At 44.1% G+C, this 19,582-nt stretch overlaps 1 protein-coding gene across 1 annotated transcript in view; it reads left to right on the plus strand.

Moving 5' to 3' along the window:
• Positions 1–9,979: 9,979 nt before the first annotated feature.
• Positions 9,980–19,582, plus strand: part of SNX31 (sorting nexin 31) — a 50,258-nt gene continuing 40,655 nt past the window's right edge. The window contains exons 1-2 of the mRNA XM_090282774.1: positions 9,980–10,223; positions 10,328–10,402. Of these exons, the coding sequence (XP_090138900.1) occupies positions 10,158–10,223; positions 10,328–10,402 (141 nt within the window). The 5' untranslated portion in view covers positions 9,980–10,157. The remainder of the gene's footprint in view (positions 10,224–10,327; positions 10,403–19,582) is intronic.

Raw genomic sequence — 19,582 nt, forward strand, 5'->3', positions numbered from 1 at the left:
GGCACCAGAGCATCATCTATGGCCCTCCTGTTCCCACGGATATCATGGGCAGGAGCTTGATCCAGCACTCTGGCCACAAGCCAAGGCTGTCCCCATGTACTGTGGGTTCTTTAACAACCTGTGTCTTTATGTTTTGCCTTTTGTTTCTATCTCCGGTGGGTTTCTCCACTTGCCTTTAAATAATTCTGCCCTAACACCTTACTCCTATAGGTAGTCTATGTTCTCTCCTCACAGCAAATCAGATCTCTAAGAAGCCACACAGCACTGCAAAGGTGAGGGGCGGGTCATCCCCTGCAGAACCACCTGCAGGGGATGGGGGTCGGGAGGTAATGTGTTGCACTTGGTATAATCAGAGGTCACACAGGGAACAACCACAGGTTTTCATATTCAGACCAGGTTCTGACCCTCATTGGCTGTATCTTTTGGGGTATAAGTTACTAAACTACCCTGGACTTTAAACTTGGGACAGTAATACAACCCACCTCCCAGGGTTGCAATAATAGCTGAAGGAGATGAAGACAGCAATGTATTCAGCGCAGCATCTGGACCTACGTCTGGGCTCAATAAATGTTTCTCCTGCACCGTTCCCTTCCCCCTTTGCCACCTTGCTCTCATTGAGCTGTTAACCACTTCTTTCGTTTCAGCATGACGGGCAATACATCTCTTGGATTGGAATTTTAATCAGAAATTCTGACAAAGCATCAGCTGATAGAGGAGGTTTGGGTCTTAGAGGTTATCTAGTCCTACCATCCAGCCGCCCCCTCCATAAATTTTATTTTTAATTTTTAAATATCAATATTTTATCAGGGTTCAAGTTGCATATAGGTTAAAGAGTCAACTAATTAATGCTACAGGGATTATGAAGACAAGCAGCAGTCTCTGCCTCTTGAGAGGCTATTCTTTTCTGTATCTGGCTGGTCACCTCCACGCCACCATATGCCACATCTGTGAGGCCACTTCTTCCTTTTTTTAGGATTAGGCATTGTCTATTGACCTCTCACTACAGAAAATGAGGATCTGCCCCTTGATTTTGCAGTCTGGGAAGCTAAAGTGGGTCAAGTTCAGTGACTTTTCCAAGGCCCCACTGAGCTAAGACATCTGAAAAGGAAGCCAGAGATTACAATTTTTAAAGCACTTTAGTATTTTTTCACAATTTTCACACTAAATGCAAGTTTGGGAGTCACTGCTTAGGCAGTGAGAGCACTTTGGAGCCTGAACCCCAGCATTTAAATCTTGGCTGTGATTTTTTTGGCTGTGTCACCTCAAGCAACCCTTTTCTGTGCCTCAGTTTCTTTAAAATGGGCACATTTTAAGGACTTACAGGAACAAAGTGGGATGATATGGTCGAATGCCGTACAAAGATGGCAAGGCTTGCAGGTCCCAGCGGTGAAAGCTTGGGCGCATTGACTGACGACTCACAGCCTCATTTTCCTCGTTAGCGAAATGGAGCTCCCTGGCCCTGCATTGCCTTCTGTTCTCCACTCAGGTTCGATGGCCTTGTGTCTGTTTTCCAAGAGAACTTGATGCTTTCCTATATTTGCTGTCTATGTGCCTTAAACATCCCTCTTTCTAACCCTGTACACTGGCTCTTCATCTGGCTAAGCCCTACTCGCACTTCAGGTCTCAGTCAAATGTCCCTGGTCCAGATAAGCTGCCCCCGTGCCCCTGATTCGGGGCAGCTCCCCTGACCTGTGCCCTGAACCCAGCACACGCTCTGTGCTCTGCGCTCTATGCTTTTCCTCCGCAGGATGACTCGCACTTGGAGCCTATTCCACTTGTGTTCTTTAAGTGTCTGGCTTCCCTGTGAGACTGTAGGAGCACAGGTACATCTGGCATGTCCACCACGATACCCAGAGCCCAGGCACAGGGCCAGAGACATGGGAGATACTCACTAACCCACTCTCTCCTCTCTTGACTGAATACCAGTCTATCTCGCTTGACAAGCTCACCGCTGGAACCACCAGCTCAACCTTGTTCCTACAACTCCCTGACTAGAGATGCAGAAAAGCTGGTTGTCCTCAAGTTCATGTTGACTTACTAAAATCAAAATCTGATAGCTGAATGGTAAGACAGGCTCAGCAGGTGGGACGAACGCAGGCATGTTATTATTTACAGTGTGCACTTGGTGTGGCTAGTAATGCCCCTGATCCCCAGTCGTGGGGCTTCGGCTCTCATTTCTGTTAAAGAAACAAACTCTTCAATATAAACCCCTACACAATAGGGTTACAAATGGCAGGGAGAGCCCTGCTCTGTTTTAGAACTGTGGGGCATGGTTGTAATTCACACAGCATCCTCATAACTGAGAAAAGAAGAGGAACCAAAAAGAATAAAAATCAAACAAATAACTTTTCTGAAAAGACATTCCTCAAAAGCCCTGTGCTCTCAGAAAAGGGGTGGTTGAGTCATTTTCAGTTGTACTGTTGAGAAAAGAGCTATTTTCTCTTTTAAAACTCTCAAATACAAAGATACTCCTCAGCGACAATCATATGTTCCTTACTTACATTATTTTATTTTCAATGGTTGGGACAGAAATTTCTAGTGCCAAACAAATGCATACCTAGAAATGTTCTCTATTCTATGAACCGCTGAAATTGATGTTGTAAATGGGCTTAACTATAGGGTAGGACAGTTTAGATGACAAATGATGGCAGTTATTAAGAGCTTGTGTATGGCAAACACATGGTACAACTGCCATCTCCCCAGGCTCGCCCATGACAGGCATTGCTAAGCGACCATAGCAGTTCAGCAGGACAGTTGGGAATGGTGGCTCTAAAATCTTACTGTCTGGGTTTGAATCCTGGCTCTGCCATTTAACAGCTGCATGACCTGGGGCAGTTCACCCAACCTTGCAGTGCTTCAGATAGCTCATCAATGAAGAGGGGAAGAGTACCTACCTCATGACATAACATTGCAAGTGACTAAATGGTTTCATATATACAAAGCACCAAGAGGCCTGTTTGGCCCAAGTAAGGACTCAAGAAATAGTAAGCGCTTAAGCCAAAAACTAGACACTACCCAAGTGCCCATCAATAAGAGAACTGATAAATTGTGATATATACATGCAATGGATACTACTCAGCAATGAAAAGGAAAAACAAAACAAAAATGATTAACATACACAACAACCCGGATGAGTCTCAAAATAGATTTGCTGAGTGAAAAAATAAAAAACTAGACTGAAAAAATATATTTAGGGCATGATTCCGTTAACATAGAACTCTTAAAAGTGCAAACTGATCCATAATGACAGAAGGAACATCAGTTCTTGCTTGTGCATGGGAGGCAGGGAGAGACAGGAGGAAAGGATTGCCAAGGGGCGTGAGGGAGCTTTTGTGGGTGATGGATATGTTTACTATCCTGATGGTAGTAATGGTTTCACGAGGAAGCACATATGTCAAATTTTATGCACACTTTAAATATGGGTGATTTGTTGTGTGCATGTCAATTATATCTCAATTAAACTATTTAAGAAAAAAAAAAAAGAAACATTAGTCATTACTATTTCCCTATCCTTGTTAACACAGTGCCCCGCATGGATTAGAGTCAACACTCAATTCTAGTTGTATTTGGTTTTCCATGGTTTAGATGAATCTTTTGATTCTCTCCCACTTAAGAGAACTTATGATTCTATAACTGACTAGTCTTCTCACCTTGGACAAGTCTCTGAAACTCTGAGCCTCAATGTTTTTCATCACTAATATGGACATTATAATATGTACCTGCCTTTCTAGATTGTTGTGAAGGTTGAATGTGAGAGTGTTCATCGAAGTGCTTTAGAACCCTGTATGGTGTGGTGCATGAGTTCAAATACTCAATGTGTTTTCCAGAAGAACTTGATACTAAGTACCTCTTAAAGCAGCCCCTTTACAAAAGTATTTGAATTTATGATATTTGTGGGAATAACTTTGTTAGTTCATTTTTATGATTAATCATCCAGGTCTGTGGAGAGAAGGGATTGAGGGTTATCAGCAGCTGAGGGACTCAGGCCAGCCCGGTTCGCAGGGAACGCTGCATGCAGGAACTTTCCAGGCAGCAAGCCTGCCAACTGTGGAAGCTTATTCCTTCTGACCAGAGGCCCCTGCCCTTCAGTGAGTCAAAGCCTGGTGCTGGGTGGCTAGCTGGGCCTGCCTTAATGTTTTGTGTAAAAATGATTCAGTATCGTTCTTGAGAGCCTGCAAGGGCAGTTGCAAGAAAACAACATAAACGACCTCATTTGGGGGGTTGGAGGGAGTTTATAACCCCAGAGTAAAAAAAGACTAGAAAGATACTAAACTAAAAATGTACCAAATGGGAGCCAGAGGTACAAACCAAATCATTTTCCATGATTATTCTTAAACCTGGAGTTGGGGAAGCTTTTCACTTTCTTCTCTTGACTTATCTGTATTTTCTAAACTTTCTACAATGAATGGCTATTGTTTTTGCAATAAGAAAACAAAAACAATACAACAGCAACAAACCAAAACTAAAGTGTTTCCAGTTTGGAACTGCTACTTTTGTTCCAAAAAAAAGCAGGAAACATTCTCGTTACCTCTAACCAACAAAGATAATCATCAGCTGCAAACAAAGAGAAAAATAAAATGCCTCAAGCCTATGTACAGTCTGCCACTGCAGACATCTTTCTCTCAGAACTGTGCCACAGAGTGGTATCAGGAAGGTCCTGCTGTGCCTCGTGACACACAAATGGAACGGACGGTGATGGCCCCCAAGCCTCTTTATGTCCTTTATCGCTAGATCTAGCTCTGTAACCCATACAGGAATGTAAACTGTGAAATCAACATGTTCTCTGCTTGTACCACTCAGCTTGATACCAGTTGTGTAGAACCTTGAATCCCCCCAAACTTATCAGCCAGTGGGTCCAGAGTGGCCGCACCGAGAGTGATGGAACAGCTGTCACTGGTTCATGGCTCTCTGCTCAGCTGAGACCTGGATCCACTGCAAAGAACCACTCAAAGGTGTGGTGATCCCAGGAGCAGCTCATGTGTGCTCACCCAGAGTCCACTCTGGCCGTGCCCCACTGTGCTACCCTGTGGCTTCTGCAGCAAGAACAGCAGAACCCAAACCGCCGAATTTCAAATCCTGGCGAGATGCTTAACGTCTCTGTATCTTAGTTTCCTTATCAGTAAGATGGGCAAAATAATATCTATTTCATAGGGTTGTTGTGAGGATTAAGTGAACTAATGCAGTGTAGTGCTCTGAATATTGCCAGCACATAGTAGGTACTCCCTGTCTGTTCACTGTTATCTTTATTACTGGCCAATGTCTCTGCTCAGCTTTTGAGCAGCCATGTGCTGTCTGTTTATAGATTCCTAGCAGCACGTGAAACAAATCTTCATTTTACATATGGATTAAAAAGACTGAATAAAACCCCGGCTGATGTTTCACAGACTTTAGTTTTATCCCAGCAAGCTGCTTGGGGGAAGTTCCTAATGCAGCTTCCCTGGGAGGTGTTCTTTCAAGACTAGACCTCATCTCTTACAGAGCCAGTTGGAGTCAAATCTCAACCTTCAAAATTCTAGGAGCTGTGAGTGGCTCTTACCCTCCAGTAGCTTTCACACCTGGGAGTTTTAAAGTGAGATGCCCAGGTTATAGCCCAAACCAACTAAATCAGGATCCCTCAGGTGGGACCCAGGCGTCAGTGCTCCGTTTAAAGCTCCCGGGTGATTCCAGGGTGCAGCCAAGTCTGAGAAGCACTGCCTACACCTAAACGAAATGTCACAATAGTAATGGATCACAGGAGGTAGTTAGTGTATGGTCCTATGTAAAGATATAGCACATGTTAGTAAACTAATAATGTTGGGGGTGAAGAAGGCTCAGGAATGGGGCCCTTAAGATGTCAAAGCTCCATGGTATCCTTTCACTTTTTGGAGAGACACTTGGTTTGGGGGATCCCCAGGTAGTACTGCTTGTGTTCTTACAACTTACAGTTCCTTCCTCTTTGAAAAAATCCTATCCTGCCCTCAATGAGAACTCCACACATGAGTCCAAACACAGAGATGGACCCAGGTACATCAGAGCTTCAGATATACGGCCCTGCCTCGGAGCCATTCAGTGTCCCATCAAGAAGAACTGATATAGACACAGGAAATACCCAGCCTTCAGCTGAAGGTAGGAGGGGAAGGGCGCCATGAAGCATTGCAGAGGAGGCTATGGAGAGTCTCTGAAAGGAGGGGGGCCTCCCCAGAAGAGGCCATTAGGGAGGAATGAGAGGTGTATGCCCTTTGGAAAGGTCCTTAACCCCACTGTGCTTCTGTTTCTTAAAATGTCAAATGTCCTTAAACCTTCGGGGTCACTGTAAAGATTAAACATATTAGTCGTCGTCGGCAGCCGTCCGTCTCGAGAGACGATGGTGTAGCTTCTTAAGAGTCTATCTGCACCGCCGAGAATGGCTGTGCAGTCCGATGCGGGAGTGACATGGTATCTGTCTCCTCCCGTGTTGAATCGACATCTTGCAATGACGCTGGAGTGTCCTCTCCAGTGAAGCTGAAGCTACAGAGCCTGGGCAGGGTGATATGGAGGGTCTGCTGTTGCCCATGCAGCAGACCCCCCCTCTCTTCGCAGCTGAAGGGTCCAAGGGAAAGACGGAGTCAATACAGCTTGCCTTCAGGTGCGCCGCAGGAGTTGCCGGTGTTGACTACAACGTCAAACCGCCTTAGGGACTCCGGCTCTGGATTTTCTGTCGGGGTTTACTCCCTTAGCCTTTCCCCTGAAGAGGTATGCCGCAAGGCAGCGGAGGTTTTTTGGAGTCAGAGTTTTCCTTCTCTGAAACATATTAGTATAATACATTAAAGTAGAGTGCTTGGTACTGAGAAACCCCTTATAGGGTTAGTTGTGTGAGAGAGACTCTGGGTCCCTTGGAGTGGATGAAGAAACTACTCAGACACTCTCCATCTGAGGAAGGAAAGAAGGGAGGGGGTTTTCTCTAGTGGAAAATCACCCTTGTTTCTTTATTAGCTAGGGTTTTTATTTATTTTCCACATGCAGAAGTACTTAAGGAAAATATGCAGCCCTTCCCCAAATGGTAGGGAGTGAAAGGGAAATGCAGATCAATACAGGGTTGAAACATCCAGGTATTTTACACAAGGTCAAAAGCATTTCCTCTTACTTAATCATTCTGTTCTTTACATTTTACTGACAAGGATTTGAAGCTTTACAGAGAAAAACAGAGCAGGTTCCCTTTTCCTTAAAAGCCACTTTGTATTTCTATTGTATCTTTAAAATCCCCCGGAGGGTGGGATTCAGAGCAGGCCTGGAAGACAACCTGCCGGCTAAGGGCCCAGCGGGGTCGGCTCCCACAGCGGTCAGTCTTTTAAACCAAGCCTGTCTGCTTCCCACATCTCCCCATGTCTGTCAGTCCCCCACAGTTGTGCTTATTATTATCATCATCAGTATAATCATTAAGCAGGTTTCTGATATATTAGTAAAACTTTTTTTTTTTTGTAAGGAGAAGTATTTAGTAGTTAAAAAATACTAGAGGAGGGTTACAAATACAGTTGACTCGAACAACAAGCATGGGGTTAGGGGTGCCAACCCACCCTACTTCACAGTCAAAAATCTGGGTATGATTTAAGAAAGCCTTCTGAATACTGGGCTTCCCAACCTCACATCCAAAATACAGATGATCCTTCCCTTGAACAAGGGTCGGATCAGGGTGCTCCGCTTTGCTGCCCTGAAGACTCAGATCCTGGAGTTTACCTGATCCTCCTGGCCTTGGTATGGAGTGGTCCTCTACATCAGGGATGGCCCACAGACAGGGAGAAAAACCCTAAGAACCATTGACCCTGGAATGAAAATCCCTTTGAAGTAAGTATAGTTATCAACACAATTTCCAAGAGGAAAAAAGGCCAGTTTAAGAGCCCGCTAACTTGCTCAAGGCCCCTTAACTAGATGTCACTGAGCTGGGAGACCAATTCCTGTTGCCATTTTCTTAGCCACTACATTATACCACCAGGCGAACATAAGGCTCTACGTCTCACCCCCTTTTCTGAAAAACCAGAACTGTCACTGGTCCCTCACTCAATTACAGGGGAAATTCAGTGGCATAATGTATACCAGAGCCTGGCACACAGTAAGCATGCGGCAGAGAACGGGTGTTGCGCAAGTGTGGATTCTTCTTCCCTAGTCTCAGGTTCCAGTTTCAGGCACTCAGCTCTCACCCAGCCATGACTTGCATTTTAAAGGACTTGCAGTGATTCCGATTAGGTTCACTCTCTGGCCCTGTTCTGTTGCTGTTGGATGTTGCTCTTTTTTTTTTTTTTTTTTTTTTTTTTAAATCCTTACCCACAGACATGCTCATTGATTTTAGAGAGAGGTGAAAGGAGGGAGAGAAATGTCAAAGTAACAGAAACATCAGTTGGTTGCCTCTCGCATATGATGCGTCCTGACCAGAAATCGAACCTGCGACCTTTTGGTTTAGAGGACGACCTTTCAACCAACCTGGCCCCACATGGGCCAGGGCTGAATGATGCCCTTAATGTTGACCTGGAAGAGCCATGGGAGGACGGAAGGGCAGAAGGGAGCATAGAGACACATGTGGTGACGACAGTTTCCCTCCACCTCCTTCCTCCCCAGTGGCCACGGCAAGGTGGGAGGGATTCTGTCCTGATTTAACTGAAATAAGAGAATTAGGAGGATTGCTTTCCACAGTAACTAAAAATGAGAGATTGTTGAAAGAACTTGGGATGCTTAGTCCAGAGAAGGAAGGGTTTATATGAAACCAGCTAATTGGGTGCTGGCACCTATTTTAAACCAGGGCCTCTTGGGGATTAAGAGAGGCCCAAGCCATTTCTACTGAATGAGGTTTCTGATATATTAATGAAAAAAAAAAAAGTTTTCTTAAAAGGAAGACTATTTAGTATTTTAAAAAATACTAGAGCAGGGTTACAAATACAGTTGACTCGAACAACAAGCGTGGGGTTAGGGGTGCCAACCCATCCCACCTCGCCGTTGAAAATCCTGGTATAATTTAAGTCAGCCCTCTGAATACTGGGATTCCCAACCTCACATCCAAAATACAGTTGACCCTTGACCAAGGCGGGTTTGAACTGCATTGGTCCACTTATACGTGGATTTAAAAAATCCTTCAGTGTTACATTTAACAAATGTTAACAATAACAAAAACTGAACTGAATATAATCGTGGTAGTCATAGTATAATTACTAGATTTATGTATTTTATTAAAAAAGTCTTAATTCATATTGCACTGCACTGTTGGCAGGTAATGAGAGACAAACATTTTCAACCCTGTTAAGGTACTTAAAGACAATGTCAACATTTGTAGCTGGAGGGTGGGTCCCAGTGTAATCTCTCTGTCTCTGTCTTTGATGTAAAACCATAATAGAGGAGATGGGACATTCGGCAAGCCACGGAGATCAGAATGGGGCCCTGGAGCGTGCACTTGGAGAAGACGGTCTGGTCTCTCTTCGGCTGTGCATCCAGACCACTACCCTCCATCCAGCAAGTCGTCCGACCCTGAGATTTGGGGGCAAGATGGAAAGTAGTGAATTACTCGTTTAGTGTGTGTTTAGGACCTCTGTGCTGCTGGAGCAACGATTTTTAACTTGTGTGGGCTCAAGGAACCCTCTGAGAATCTGATAAAAACCCCGAATCTTCTCAAAATAATTCTATCTCCCTCCCACTCACCCACGCAATTTTCCGACCAAGGAGCCCCCAGACTCCAGGGTTGAAACCTCTGGCCGGAGGACGGTCTGGCACTCTCTAGAATGTCTCTCAACCCTGAATTCCGTCCTAGGTCCTGCCTGGCACGTGGGAGCCCTGCTCCCGGTGCAGGCTGCGCTGCGGGGTGGGGAGTAAGAGGTAGGGTGCGAGGCTCTTGGCCACAGACATGTTCCACCCTCCACGGGTCCAGGTACCCAAGCCGCGCAGCAAAACCGGGGCGGGGACCAGGAGGAAGCACCGCCCAGCCCCCGGCCCCACCTGCAAACTCAGGGGACAAGGGGGAAGCGGGAGCAGGGCACCGCCGGGGACCGTGTGGCCAGCACCCGTGCGCCCATCGCTCCGGGGCTCAGAGCCTAGGGCAGCGTCGCCGCAGGTCGGGCTCCGGGGCTGTTGGCAGAGCTCGGACTCGGAGACCGTGACAGCGCCACAGGTCAGGCTTCGCCGCCGGACTTGCGGACCGCGCCTCCGCCGCCACGCGAGCCATGAAAACGCACTTCTGTATCCCGGTGTCCCAGCAGCGGCCAGACGCGCTGGGGGGCCGTTACACGGTGCGCCAGGGGCCGGGTTCCCACGGGGCAGGGGAGAGGCAGTGCCGTGGCCGGGGTCTCCTGCTCGCCGGGCTAATCGGGACCGCACCTCTCTGTGTTTGCAGCTGTACTCGGTGTACCTGGACGGGTTCCTCTTCTGCAGGGTGCGCTACAGCCAGCTGCATCGATGGAACGAACAGGTGAGCAGTCCGAGGCGGGTACCAGCTCGTTCACCTGACGCAAGTGAAGAAAGGTGCGCCCAGGGGGCTCTGGGCGCGTGACTCTGGAAAGATACTGGGCTTTAGAGGGCTCAGGTTCCAGATCTTCCAGACAGCGTCGTGGTGAGGGTCGTTGTGAATTATCTGGCACAGAACTCAGTGAATACATGTTGCCGCTTCTAAACATTTACAGCTAGGAGATAAGGGACCAGGGTGCAGGAGATTCTTCCAAACCCTTTTCAGCCCAGCGATCCCCCACCCGCAGCCCGCACCTGGCAGGGCCAGTTCAGAGCCAGCTTTTCCCCAGGACAACGTCCCCATTCAAAATGAGCAAACCAAGTCTAAACCAAGGCATAGTCTTAGGAATCATGTACATGGGCATTTAATATACTTCCTCCTGCAGTTTAAGTTTACCCCTCTTTTAAAAAGGTGTGGCTGTATTTTTGTTTCCAATCGATTGTATTCGTAGGCTTTAAGTAGTGGCAGGCTTGGAAACCCAGGAAAGAGATGACCATATCAAGACAGGCTGCCATTTCCCACTATAGTTTCTCACGCTGATGTCCTGATGGCATTTTCTCTAGGACACAGACTAATTTATTAGCCTGTTCCAATGTTTTATTTTTTTCCCCTAATATGGAAATATTGCAAGTCTTCAAAATTGGTTAGAAGAGTAACATTTAGAAATAAACTTCATCTTCCTCACCCCACCCCATTTTTAGATTTTATATTCTGATTCTAAAGAGGAAAGAAAAGAAAAGAAGAGAATAGGAAAGAAATAAAGAAAAAGGAAGAAGAAGAAAGAGACTCTTGCCCAGGCAGCAGCTAATAACATTTTGGGCAGAGTCCTTGCAGACAGTGTCAAGGTTTCCAGTGAGTAGACAGATGCGCCACATTTCCTTTAACCATCTTCTCTGAGTGGACAGCTCAGTTCCAATCTTCTGTGGAAAACCTCACTGCAGCCAGACTCTTGCTCATACATCCTATGTAGTAAAAAATGTCCATTTTCCAGGTATCTTTGCAATCGACAAAACTCAGCCGTAACATTAATGTGTGTGGCCATCTTTGAATTGTTAGCACCTGGTATGGAGCCTCACCCCCCAGGCTGGTCCTCAGCAATGATTGTCAGGTGACTGGATGAGGAGGTCAGAGGTTTAGACTCTGAAAGATGGGAAGCAACTTGTGACCAAAACATGTTTGGAGGGTTGGAGGACTGCAGACGAAGATCTCCAAGGAAAAGAAGGGAGAGGTTTTAAGTGTTGAAGGGGGAAGTTGAGTATTACTTCCCGCCTCACCCTACCCTCTTCTGTCTTCCTGCAGGTGAGGTGGGATTGGGGAGGAAGCCCTTACAAGGAGAGAAGCAGGAGGTAGCAGGGAAGAGCAGGGAGATGCTGGAATTGAGTGAACTCTTCCTGGCTCACCTCTTTTCTGACCTTCAGTTTTTTCATCAGGAATAATAGTAGCCCTGGTTGGGTGGCTCAGTTGGTTGGAGTGTTGTCCCATACGCCAAAGCCAAAAGGTTGTGGGTTCGATTCCCAGTCAGGACACATGCCTAGGTAGTGGGTTCAATCCCTGGTCAGGGTGCATATGGAAAGTAACCAATCAACTTCTCTCTCTCTCTCTCTCTCTCTCTCTCTCTCTCTCTCAAATCAGTAAACATATCCTTGGATGAGGACTTTAAAAAGAAAGAAAGAATAAGCAAATAGGTGGTTATGGATGTCAGTGTCACAGGGTACTTGTGAAGGTCAGGGACCCGTTTCTCACACAGCCTGGCACGTAGTACATTGTCTGCAAACATCAACAAATTCAGGGCTGAAGAATTCCTGAATCCGGTCCTCCTTAACCAACAGACTCAGGAAAATACTCATTTGCAGAAAAACTCAGACACATCAAATCCTAGTAGGTCCAGAGCAGAGACATAAAGTGTGTTAACTTGCATTCTTGATCTTCTATTTTGGAAGCCATGAACAAGAAACCATTTGTAATTCACTGTAGTGGATCCTTAAATACTGAATTCCCAGTCCGCTCTGTGGGGTATACAATGGCTATCAATGAATACTTCATAATTGTCCCAGATTTCTCAAAAATTTAAAGTGGAGATTTCTTTATTCAGTTTCAAACTACATCACCCCTTGCTCTTATTGTTTCCCCTTTCTGTAGGAACAACTCCATTTTAAATAAACTATTTAGATCTTAGGTGGATATTGGTATTTACTATTAGTTTATAACAATTAGGCAGTTACTGGGTGCTAAGGTTTGTGCCAAGAACTTTACATGGAATAGCGTGGTTAATTTTTAAAGTGGTCCCATCAGCTAGGATTAAGGTTAGCCCCACTTAACAGATGAGAACACTGAGGCACAACTTGCCAGTAGTCATATTGCTGGTAAGTGTTGGAGGCAGGGTTTGCTTCCCAGAACCTGCTCAGACCTATTCCATTTTGTGATTTTTTAATATTTTTTATCGAAGTTGGCAAAATAAATTATCAATAAAACAATTGAGTCAAATCCTTAAGTTCTAAACTACCATGCTTTTCTCGATTTTGGAATAACTTAATAAATTCCCCAATTTGGAATGCTTAGTGTAATGAATTTTGGTAAATGTATACAATCACCAGTACCATAATCAAGATAGAGAAGAGTGCCTACATTCTAAAAGCTCTTTGACCCCTTCGCCCTTGATACGCTCCCTCCACTTCTGGCCCCAAGCAACCACGATCTGCTTTCTGTCATCAGAGTTCCAGGCACAGGATCTAATTCCAGCTCATTACTCTGGTTTTACAGATAGTTGGAGTACAGTGGGCAGATTTAGCAAATGAAAATACAGGATCCCCAGTGAATTTCAGATAAATAACAAACACCTTTTTAGTATAAGTGCATTCCAAGCAACATTTAGGACATATTTCATTGGACATTTGGTATTTTATCTGGCAACCCTAAGTCTGAGACCAAAAGGTTGGGCGATCTCTTCTAGCCCCATCTCACCTAGATTTTATTCTTCCTATTCCACAGAAGACATGAAACAGCTCAGAATTCTTAAACTGATTTAATACAAAGCACTATAAAGAGGGAAACAATATAAAGGCCCCATTCGCACGTGTGTGTGTGTGTGTGTATGCGTGTGTTTGGTGAGTATAAATGTATTTCCAGTTGGTTTCCTGGGAAGCTCTGCATCCTGATAGAATAGAAACTATCTTATAGAATGAACTGTCTTATTCACATACTTAAGAAAGATTTAATGAGGTCCTGTTAGATGCCATGCACTGTGTTGAACTAAGTGAAGACTCTGACTTGCGCACATGAGATTTTTGGCTGTAAGAATTGGGTTTCTATTTGGTAAATTGGTTAACTCTGAGATTGAGGATAAGGACCTGGCTCAGGTGAGGTGGCCCCGCTCCTTCTCAGCCAAGCTACGTAGAGGCTAATGCAATAGAATTGAAGCTGGGGAGAGATGGCTGTGTTTCCAACAGGTCAGTTGTGACCTGAGCCCTTCTAAGATATGGCAGCCCTGTCCCCAAGTGAGGCTTCCTCAACGTCTGCTAGTTCGCCCCCTCTGCTGATGAATGCGGCCTGTCTCTCTGCCCTGTGAACTGCCTGGCCTGACCCCTTCTTCTGTGTCTTCAGATGCATAAAGCCAGTGTGAGTTATGCCCCTGCCCTTGCCTGCCCCACCCCCTGCAAATGAAATCTGTGAAGGAAACATGTAACTGGATCATTCTGGCCAAGTGTGAGGCTATCTGCCTAAGTACTACTGAGTTCTCTGAAAGGATTCTTGCCTCTTTGCAAACACTCTGCCAGCATCAGATACAGCAGTGGGACAAGCTATGGATGCGAGCGAAGAATCCTTCTGTGGGAGGGGAGGGCTCTGAGACCATATGCAGCAGTCCGGCCTTCCTTTTTCCCTGGTGCTGACCCAGCCTGGCTCCTAGCCTCTTTCACCTAAGTTCCCGTCTTCCCCATTCACATTAGGTTGGCCCATTCATTGCCTCTGCCTGGTTCACTCCACCACCCACCCCAGGAGACCCCTGCTTCTGGCCCACTGGTCAGAGACCAGCCCTTTCTCAAGGCCCACCTCAGGTCTCACCTCCTCTGGGAAGTCCCCCTTGATGGCAAGATATGCCTTCTTCTGATTCCTGTGCCACTTCACGTTTAGGCCTTACCATATTCCTCTTTTTGTTTTACCCTCACCCAAGGACTTGCTTATTGATTTTAGAGAAAAGGGGAAGGGAGGGAGAGAGAGAGGGAGAGAAACATCGACATGAGAGAGAAACATTGATCGGTTGCTTCAACACTCCCTGAATGGGACCGAACTAGCAACCCAGGCATGTGCCCTGACTGGGAATCAAACCATTGGCTTTTCAGTTTACCGGATGATGCTCCAATCAGGCACACCTGCCAGGGCTCCTGTTCCTTTTCTTGTGTATGTATTTTATCTCCCTTGATTATTTAGTTGCAAAACCCAAATATTTAAGTAAAGGAACAAATGAAGCCTGTAGGCATGCATACCCAGCACAGAGCCTACCTTAGTAGATAATAGGGATTTGGCGAAGGAGAAGGAAAACTAGGGTTAGGAGAATGAAAAAGCAGTGAAAAGACAGTGTCCAGGTTCCACCGTGCATTAGCTTTTAGGACGTTGGTTTCAGTCACTTCATCTCCCTGAGTTTCAGGTTACTCCTCTTGTCATAGTGGCAGAATGTTGTCAGGTACTCATTAAGGTAGAAGAATGGAAATGTTAATGGTGACGATGATTATCTCCCTCACAGGGCAGTTTTGAAGAATAAATAGGATGATATACATGCTTCAGGCTGATGTCCTTTGGTATGAGATGCCACAGCCCAGACTGCTTTTTGAGCTCTGGCTCTTTAATCCGAGAATCTGGAATTTTGATAACAAAGGGCCTGGAAAAGTGGGATGAGTGAGCCAACATTAGAAACAGGGACTGTAGAAAGGCCATTATCATGTCTGTAATTTCACTTGTCCCAGGTCCCCGCTCTGGGATAGTTGGGGGCTATGAGTGCATAGGGTGTGGAGGGAGGTGATATTTCACAATTGGCCAGTTAAGTCTTGTTTCTGTTAAAAGGCACAACTACACAGTGGAGAAAGTGGTGCAGAAGATCATGCTAGGATTCAAATATATGTATTATTTGATCATTGTCTTAAAAAAAGGACCAAACTCAGAAAAACACTTCATAATAAAAGAATGGAAGAAATATGTTTTTCTTTTGATCTCTTGAAACAATTTTTTGAAAGAGTGGGCTAAACTATGTAATACCATATAATTCTCAGTAAGTTACTGGTTTTAATATCTGAACTATGTGCTGCCTGAGACCAATAGGAAAGGCTATATTTTGATAGAGTGGAAGGACTTGTGTAGGTGATGAGTGACTTTTGGCAGACTTACCTAGAGCTCATTGTATATTTATCTTCCCCCTCCCAGCAGCATTAGAGAATGGAGGGGAAAGATTCTGAGAAGTCAGCTCAGGTTGTAAAACCTGCTGGGAGAGTTTTTGCTCTGTGATGGGTGTTGGAACCCGAATCCTTGTGGACTTTCTCCCCACATCTTGGCCTTAGGGCAGAGGATTCTCTGCAAGATGCTCTCCTGCAGATGCACAGTCCAGGGAGTCCCTCTAGCTCAATGCTGCTGTGCTTTCAACCAATTTGGGAGCAGCTGTGACATTTATGAACACATGCCAAGGAAGACAATTGCCTTTTAAAAATCACTTAATCAGTTAATCAAAAAATAATTGCATGCAAGGAAGACAGGATTCTGCTTCTATTTAAAGGAATTAGCAGAGATGAGGAGCACAAATCCCAGGGAGTTGGAGCTGCCCTGCCGGGGGCAGGTGCCTTTGGACAATCTCTGGCATGGCAGGAAAATTTCCTTGAATTTAAAAGAAGCAGAATTGTTGCTATAGTATTTTATACTACTAGACTTAGAAGAAAGTTTGCAAACTTAAGTGGCTACAGGAGTCAGGCAAGTAATTTAAGTGGGAACTGCTTAGGTCTCTAAAGGGAATGGTTACCTGAGAGAATGGAAACCCAGTGATTCCAGACCTTCTGATCTTTCAAGAGAAGCCAGAACTCAGTTTTTAAAAAATAGACTTTAATTTTGTAGACCAGTTTTAGATTTACAGAAAAATTGCAAAGATAGTACACAGTTCTATGGACCCTGCACTCAGTTCTCCCTATTGTATTTCATTAGTGTGGTGCATTTGTTTCAGTGAATGAACCAGTGTCGATACAATATTATTAACTATAGTCCACAATTTATTCAGACTTCAGTGTTTACATAATATCCTATTTCTGTCCCTGGATTCTACCCAGGGCACCACATTGCATTTAGCTGTCATATCTCCTAGGGCTCCTATTAACTGTGACAGTTTCTCAAACTTTTGTTGTTTATAATGACTTGGACTGTTTTGAGGAGTATCGGTCAGGTATTTTGTGGAAGGTCCCTCTACTGGAATCTGATATTTTCACATGACCACACTGAGTAGGGAGACCACAGCAGTCAAGTGCCATTCTAATCACATCATGTCAAGGGTACTTACTATCAACATGACTTTTCACTGTTGATATTGACCTTGATCACCTGGATGAGGTAGTGATCCTCAGGTTTTGCCACTGTGAAGTTGTTCTTTTATTTCTCTTTTCATAGTGTATTCTTTGGAGGTTACTACGTGCAGCCCACACTTAAAGGAGTTGGGAGTTATGCTCTCTCTCCTTGTGGATGTGTGTCTACATAAATTATTTGGGATTCTTCTGCACAGGAGATTTGTCTATTCTCTCTCCTATGTATTTATTTATTCAACAATTTATTTGTATTTGTATGGACTCTTGGATATCTACTTAATGCTTTGGGTCATACTTCAATATGACTTTATTTTGATGCTCCAATTGTTCCAGCTTTGGCCTGTGGGAACGCTTTTAAGTGTGCTCCTGTGTCTCTTTGATATACCCCTGTTGTTGATTTTTTTGTTTGTTTGTTTTGAGCACTTTCTTATTTTCTGGTGCTACAAGATACTTCAGACCCATCTTGCATATTTCCTACCTCAGCCATTTCTCCATGGAGCCCTGGTCGCTTTCACTGGAGATGAGTGTTAGAAACCAAGATCTGGGCACTAGGTGTGATGGTGACCATGGCAATATTGTTTCTAAGGCCCCTCAGCTGACAAAGTAAGGAACATCTGTGTGTATAGCATATCTATAGATAGTTTAATATCTAACCATCTGTGTCTATATTAAACTAAACATGAGTTCATACCAATATCTCCAACTACAGTCCATTACCACATGGGTCATTCTAGCCTATTCACCTTGCTTTTCTGAAAACTCCCAGTCCAACTGTGAGAAACCGGATTCCCACCCCCTGCCATCTGTTTACTTAACTGTCCAATTCTGTCCACACGGATAGCAGTATTAACGTTGTTAACCAGTACTCCATGCCAAACAACTTTGTCAACTAGCGTATAGTGCTTCTGTACACTTCCTTTTGCCTTAGGTTGTGCAGACTCCACTCATTTCCAAAGTTCTGTAGGTCAGTCAGTTCCCCTTTCATTGCAATGTTTGTAATACAGTTAAATTCTTTTGTCACATTCTGCATTGCATCCTGGGTTTTTCCCCACTGCCTGAATTATTTTTCAAATATTTTTATACATTAAAGTTGTGTTACAAAGTTTAATAGGTTTGACATATGCCTCGTGTATGCACCCACAATGACAGTATTATGCAAAATAGTGTCACTGTTCTAAAAAAATTCCACGTGCCTCATCAATTCAACACCCTCCTACCCCAAGCTCCTGGTGACCATTGATTTTTTTTTTAAAACTATATCTATAATTTTGCATTTTTCAAAAATGTCTTGTAATTGAAAGCAAACAGTATACAGCTTTTCCAGACTGTCTTCTTTTACTTGTCAATCTGCATTTAGGTTTTCTCCATGTCTTTTTAAGCTTGGTAGCTCATTTCTTTTTATTGCTGGATAATATTCCATTGTATGGATACACCAGTTTGTTTATCCATTCACATATTGAAGGACATCTTGATTGCTTCCTGTTTTGGGTAGATGTGAATAAAGTAGCTATAAAATTCACATGCATGTTTCTGTGGACACAGTTTTCAAATCTGTTGGATATATACATAGGACTGTGATTACTGGATATTGCCTAGTAAATATTAGCTTGTAAGAAATTGCCAAACTGACCCAAAGTGGCCATACCATTCTGTATTTCCTCCAGGATATGAGTTATAAAAATTTTTAATCACAAAATTAATATTGGAATCAAATCCAAATTCTCTAAATATCAAACAAACAGAAATCTAGCAGGCCAAATAAAACGCATCAGAAAGTTGAAAACTTTGTAGATCTTAGACCAACACTGTCCAATAGAATTTTCTGTGCTGATGGAAATGCTCTAGATCAGCTTTGTCCAATTCAGAAAGAACTTGCCACATTTTGAGTAGCTATTGAGTATTTGAAATGTGCCTAGCGTGACTGAGAAACTGAATTTAAAATTTTATTTTATTTTAACTTAAGTTTAAATTTAATTAGTCATAGGTGACTGACTAATAGACATCATATTATATAGCACAGTTCTAGGTCATGTTAAGGATTTTTTGCTTTTACTTGAGTGAGGTGGGAGACCATGAAAGCTTTTGAGTAGGGCAGCGCAATGACCTGACTTATATTTTAAAGTATCACCTTAGGTTCTGCACTGGGAATAGACTGAAGGGAGTCAATGGTGTAAACAGAGAGACCTCTTGGAAGGCTACAACAGTCTGGAAAAAGATGGCAGTGGCACAGACCAGGGCAACGGCAGTGGGGGTGGAGAGAAGTGGTCAGGGTCTCCATCATTTTTGAAGTTAGCACCGATGCAATGTAAATATTGGCCAGGTACCCTCTGTGTTTGTTACAAAACCATGGAACTAAAATTTTTACCTGGTTGCAGTCTCATTTTTCTCAGATTTGCTTTCATTTCTTTAAGCCATTAACTATGGTAATACTAGGAGTTTTAGCCCTCTGCTCTGGAAGTACCATGTTCAAACCTGACTGGGTTTTTGGACTGGTTTCCTTTCTCCTATTTATTTTTATTTTTAAAAAGATTTTATTTACTTATTTATTTTTAGAGGTGGGGGGAGAGAGAAAGAAGGGGAGAGAAGTACTGACGTG

Source organism: Furipterus horrens, unplaced genomic scaffold, assembly GCF_987537825.1.
Source record: "Furipterus horrens unplaced genomic scaffold, mFurHor1.1.pri manual_scaffold_7, whole genome shotgun sequence".
Classification (NCBI taxonomy): Eukaryota; Metazoa; Chordata; class Mammalia; order Chiroptera; family Furipteridae; genus Furipterus; species Furipterus horrens.